Genomic DNA, 6,269 nt, shown 5'->3' with positions numbered 1-6,269 from the left:
ATGTTGAAGGAATTTAGAAGTCCTGACTACTTTTTCCTTTTGTATTTTATTCTGGATATAGTGAATCCTAGGATTTCTCAATTTTTTTTAGGGTCCTCCCATTGAGTTCGAGATAATGAATATGGCGGTTCATAAAAATTATTTTCAGAAACATATACGAGTACCATATCTCCTCTTTGACACTGGTAGGTCCTGTCCGGATTGAGTATCTACAAAAAGAGAGGGGACATAAGTGTCCGAACAAAAAATCAATTCATAACTGGACCTTATATTTATATTATATTCACTCACATTTATAACAGCAATGCCATACCACTTACCATATAATCCCTATTAACGGCCCCGAGCGCTTAGGAAATTGCGAAAAGGGGGTGGTTATTTTGGTATTCTCTTTGTAATATTTAATATCATATCTTAACTTCAAACAAGAGGCCCAGGGGCCACAGCTCTCAAAGGAGCACATCAGGCTTGAATTTACTCCCCCCGCCCCCCCCCCTCCAGGCGGTCATCATTTGACACTACCTGAGGATGATTCCATGTAAATATCACTAATCATAGCTTTGAAGTACTTGAAAAGAAGATTTAAAAAGGTTTCCCTATATATCCTTTTGTAAAACTTGGGTCGTCCATTTTGGCCCAAACTTAACCCCGGGGGTCATGATTTAAACTTGAATCTGCACTTCCTGAGGATGATTCCACATGAGTTTCATCTTTCCTGGCACAGTGGTTCTGGAGAAGAAGATTTTTAAAGATTTTTCCTATATATTCCTATGTAAAACTTGGGTCGGCCATTTTTGCCCCACCCTTGCCCCGGGGGTCATGATTTGAATAAACTTGAATCTACACTACCTGAGGATGATTCCACATGAGTTTCATCTTTCCTGGCCCAGCGGTTCTGGAGAAGATTTTTTTAAAATGCCATTACTTTTTAACAAATGAATGATTATCTCCCCTTTGAAAAGGGCATGGCCCTTCATTTGAACAAACTTGAATCCCCTTTACCCAAGGATGCTTTGTGCTAAGTTTGGTTGAAGTTGGCTCAGTGGTTCTTGAGAAGAAGTCGAAAATGTGAAAAGTTTACAGACAGACGGACAGCTAGACGGACGCCGGACAAAATGTGATCAGAAAAGCTCAGTTGAGCCTTCGGCTCAGGTGAGCTAAAAAAAAATTTAAAAAAATAATAAATTCAAAGAATCTGCAAAATAATGTTTAACTTTACTTTAAATGAAGATAATCCACCCAGGTATGCTAAATGAATCATTTTCCACCAAGAAATTGGATAATCAACAAGTTTCATTTTCATTTCCTTTAAAAAATTTTCATGCTTTTGATACTATTCTTGTCTTTCTAGATAATTTAAATCATTCTACTACAGGGGGCCTTTATTTCCTGACAATTGATTGATGATTGTATACTGTTTAACGTCCTTTTCCAGAATATTTCACTGATATGGAGACGTCACCATTGCCGGTGAAGGGCTGCAAATTTAGGCCTATGCTCGGCACTCAGGACCTTTGAGCAGGGAGGGATCTTTATCGTGCCACACCAGCTGTGACACGGAGCCTCGGTTTATACGGTCTCATCCGAAGGACCACCCCATTTAGTCGCCTTTTACGACAAGCAAGGGATTGTCGAGACCTGTTGTTAACCCGGATCCCCATGGGCAATTGGAAAAGATCTAAGGGGGTAACTTATAGGGGCAGGGGCGGTTAATAAGGATTATACGGTAAGTTAAAAATAACAAGATGCCCCAAGGGCTATATTGCTTATCTGAGCACTGTGACTTGGAAAAAAAGCAAAAATCAGTTGAGTATTGAAAAGCTTATGCATGCACATGTACATGCCATAGTGGTCCTAGCGATGAGCGATTTGAACTAAATTTAATCTACACTTACTAAGGATGCTTACATATCATTGTGACCAACTGTGACTTTTTCCCTAAAAGCTTGAATTTTCATTGTGGCTCCACCCTACCCCTGGGGGTATTGATTTAAATTGTGGTTCTGGTGAAATTGAGAATTCAGAAATGTTTATGACAACGTGAACGATGAATGACAATTGACAAATTTCAATTAGAAAATCTCATTTGAGCCTTCGGCCCGGGTGAGCTAAAAACTGCATTGATGTTTATACTTGCTTTTTTTTATCTGTTGGAAAACTTGCTGTGCACAAAGAGTCAACCCCCCCCCCCATCTACACCAGAAATGACATCTTCTGAGAGGATAGATACGATCTAAAAAAAAAGGGGAATTTGGATGACTAATTTTCTAATTTATATGAACGTGATGAATATACTTATTTATTGAAACCAAATGAATATCAGATTAGTTTATATCTTTTCATGCCAATTTCAAATACTTATTTTTTTTTATTTTGGAATAGAATTAAAAACATTTCAGGTACTTTCGCCTCAAGAAAGAAAGATTATACGTTTACTTTTAAGTTTTTTTAATTTGTAGAATACAATTACATGTATAGTCAATTACCTTCTTTTCCCAATTCTTCAGTTCTGGAGGAGGTGGTCCTCCTCCAGTCTTTCTGAGCTCAGCTTTCCTATAAAATATTTAAGAAGGATCATTTTTATACTTTTAATCCCTATGTAAATAGACCTGATCGTTCAATGACATATGATCAAATTCATAAAGCCATAGGGGCTGTATGGTAGATTTGATCATGTACTAACCTAGATTTACATGTCGATAGATGTTTAAAAATGGTACTTTTTTTAATTTATATTCACAAAGTCCCGATCAATTATAATAAACTTTCTAAATAACAAAAAAGTATACAAATTACAAACTATAACTTTAAGCAGATTTCATGTTTCTGTGCTTCTTCATTAAAGAAGAAGGTACAGTTTCAATACAAATTAAGCCCGATATTTTTCTAAAATATGAAAGTGATATAAGAAATCAAAATTCATTCTTTCTTAATCATGGGAATTCCCTGCAGTAAGAATATACAACTTGTTTTTCTCATATGACCTCCTTAATGCTAATTGTGACGTCATTAACTTGTGCATTTTCCCGTATTTTCTTAAAAAGTTGCAGAAGACATCAATTTTCAGTGGAATTTTCTTTAAGAAAACATACTTTGCCACCGTCGCCCGGAAAGATTTTGAGATATGTGATTTTTCATAGCAGTTTACATAATATATCCAAGAATTAAAGTGGGCGACGGTGGCAGACACTATTTTCTAAAGGAAAATTCCCACAAAAATGAGTCTTTTAGGGCCTTTTTGCATTGAACTTCGAAATGCACCAAATTATTGACGTCTTACTTCCAGAAATGTCCTCCTTTATGCCATATTCTTTCATGATTTATCATATTCATCTACTCAACTTTTGTTAAAGCCAATTTCATTACCTGTTGTTAAGTAACATTAAATGTTTAGGGCATATTTACTTAAACTGTACCTTCTTCTTACACCAATCAACCAAGCAGCTTTGAAAAGATTGGCCAATTAGCAAGGGCGCTACTCGAACTTGCTTAATGCAATTTATTAAAACCTGTAAGCCAAAATGAGAAGTGCCGAATGACAGGCAAGGCTGTAGTTGGTTAATACAGATACAGTAGCTTTCTGTATATGCAGTGACAGTACAATACATTTTTCCCTATATAACTAATCTAAGTATTTCATCAGTTCTCTATAATTATTTTGCCCAATTAAATAACATTTTGTTACATGGACTGACCCATCAAACTTGAACTGATCTATTTTTTTTCTATTTTATTGTTCTCCTTTTTATTTTGATTGCATGGTTTTATTTTTTGTTTCCATTCCAAAGAATCCCAGCTTTGTTCACATCATTTTACATTATTTATATACATGTATATTCTACCAAATGATATCTTTATTTGGTAAATAACTGCCTCTCTACATGTACCTGTTGGCCTCCTTTTTCTTGGTATGGCTCTGGATATCCTGCCATTTTTTCTTCACGTCCTTGACTGCTCTGATGCAGGTGGAGCTTGCATTAACCCTACATTTTAATTACAATATTTAAACAAAACATAAAGCTTTTGTCAACTCAAAAACACTATACTCCAACATAACTTACTTCAAGTTTTGATGATTGCATGTTGATGATTGATTATACTGATGTCAAGCAGGCGCTTGTTTTATACAGTGAGCTCAGTTTTCGACCATATAATAACACTAACAGTAGAAACCTAAGCTCACTGCATGAAACAAGCACATGTGGATATAAGCTAATTTCTTCTTTACTATTTTTAATCGTTAAAATTATTTTACTAAATTTCCCGTTCATAAATTGACGTCTAGCTATTTAAAGTTCGGTAAAAATATTGAAAAACGATTATGATTGTTGAACAAATGATTTTTTTAAATAACTGTAGAAATGTATTTATAAATGTTGCTGACAGTATCAATGTCCTTTAGTACGATCGAGATACCTTTCAGTTATGTCAATCCAGACTTTCTGTTTTGTGTGGATTGTAAGCGCTGGGCTAAACTTCCCTCGGATTACAGCCCATCGCTCAGAATCTGTGACGAGGTCCACCAGCGTCTCAATAGCTACCTCGGACCAGTTAGCTTTCCTCTCTTCCATATTGCGATGATTGTTGACATAAATCGTCTGCTGTAACTACAGTTACCTCCTTTGTCAGAAGAGTTCCAATAAGTTGATCGTAACTCGTCGGTCGTAAGTGCTACGTTTACGATAGGTTTAGTGAAACGCTCGTTTACGTGTACGTGTGGCGATCGTAAACGTTATCGTACGTTTACGATTTGCGATTTGTTAGTGAAACGGTCGCCTGGGTCGGTAAGACAATAATTTCTCAAGATAAGCTTTGTAAGGATAAGTATCCGTCCCCGGAGTTAGTATTTTGCCATTCAGACTGACATCGATTTCCGTAAACATGGAATGTAAGATATTATTCACGGGACTCGAAGTGCTGTTCGCCCCAGTCAGATTACTTCCATCGTCTTTGGTAAATTTACATACCATTTGTACATAGGTTTGAGATAAATCCAGATAGTGATCTCCTTGTCCTTTGATTTCAAATTCGATGGGAGCGGTGTCGGAATCTAAAGTACTGGAAATGGGGTAATATTCTTCCCATTTCGAGTCTTTTAAAGCAATATTAGTCGGAGGGACTTGAAACAATTCTAAACTGTTCATTCCACACGCACAGGAATCGGGCTGTAACATGATGTGTCTACTAGGATTCAGTTTTCACAAATGAACCTTCTGTTCCCTGGACTGTCCTATTTATACTCTCTCTCTCTCAGTCAAACACATCTAAATGACGTTTTCTTTTAGGAATTCCTCCTTGTTTTTTCCTTTTTCTCTTAGGACCCCCTCGGGCTAACAGGATTCTCCCTCTTCCTGTCTGCTTTCTTCTTCTTCTTCTTCCTTGACCTGTTTGTCCTTTTTTCTTCTTCTTCTTTCTAAAGGGTAAAGAGACTCCTCGATTGAAAGCAAATAGACCTGTATTTTTGGCCGCATTGAGTCCGTGGGTTAAAAGAGCATTTCTGATGTTTTTTCTTTTTCCCACTACATCCCGGCCTATCTTCACTCCGGCCATGATGGCTTGTTTTTTCCCATGTTGGAGTAGATCTTTGACAAATCCTCGACCTTTTTGTAACCCCATTAGCTGGGCTGCGTCCTTGAGAGTCAAACCCGAGCCTGTGCCCGGTAGGGGTATGTTAGGAATCGCTCCCGAGAGGAAGTTTAAAAAATTTCCTCCTTTTTGAGGTTTCATGTGAGTTAAAAGCCTACCCAATTTGAGTAATCCTATAATAGGAGTTCCCGATAGATTATCCAAGGGAAGGGCTCCCACCAATCCAGAGATGATAGAACCTACTGCTCCGCCTTTTTGACGTAATAAACCTTTATGATAAGTCCAACCGTGTCCTCTTTGTCTCAGTAATCCGGGATGATACTGCATGGTTCATGTCTCTTGTTCAACTGACCTTTCTGTCCTCGGGGGACTTCCTTTTATACCCTTTTTTAGGGCTGAATACAATACAGACAGCAGACCAGGCAAGCCACCACACCCAATAAGATGTACATTCGGTACATAACGGTACATTCATCTCAGTAGACTTTTCTGAAATGAAGTTTCACCACTGATTTACCACTTACAAAGGGCATGGGTTGTCCTAAAGGAGTCATGATGTGAATCTCAATGGTATCGAAATGTTTTTTACTTAGTTTCAAATATTCCGCTCGAATGGGTTCCCATTTGGCTTGTTTTGAATCCTCCAAATGAAACGTACAAGGCACCACTCTTAATAATTTCAA

At 37.3% G+C, this 6,269-nt stretch overlaps 1 protein-coding gene across 1 annotated transcript; it reads right to left on the bottom strand.

Annotated features, from left to right (window-relative positions):
• Positions 1 to 2,119: 2,119 nt before the first annotated feature.
• LOC134241394 (nuclear apoptosis-inducing factor 1-like) lies at positions 2,120 to 4,778 on the bottom strand. The gene is made up of 4 exons (XM_062723454.1): positions 4,417 to 4,778; positions 3,888 to 3,983; positions 2,487 to 2,553; positions 2,120 to 2,233 (listed from the first exon to the last, which is right to left on the bottom strand). Exons 1-4 carry the CDS (start codon positions 4,569 to 4,571, stop codon positions 2,177 to 2,179), a joined length of 375 nt encoding a protein of 124 aa, XP_062579438.1. The 5' UTR covers positions 4,572 to 4,778; the 3' UTR covers positions 2,120 to 2,176.
• Positions 4,779 to 6,269: the final 1,491 nt, after the last annotated feature.

This window comes from Saccostrea cucullata, unplaced genomic scaffold (genome assembly GCF_032062105.1).
Source record: "Saccostrea cucullata isolate Sc308-1 unplaced genomic scaffold, CSIRO_AGI_Scuc_v1 ctg22293, whole genome shotgun sequence".
NCBI lineage: Eukaryota > Metazoa > Mollusca > Bivalvia > Ostreida > Ostreidae > Saccostrea > Saccostrea cuccullata.
This window is presented reverse-complemented; position numbering and strand designations above follow the sequence as displayed.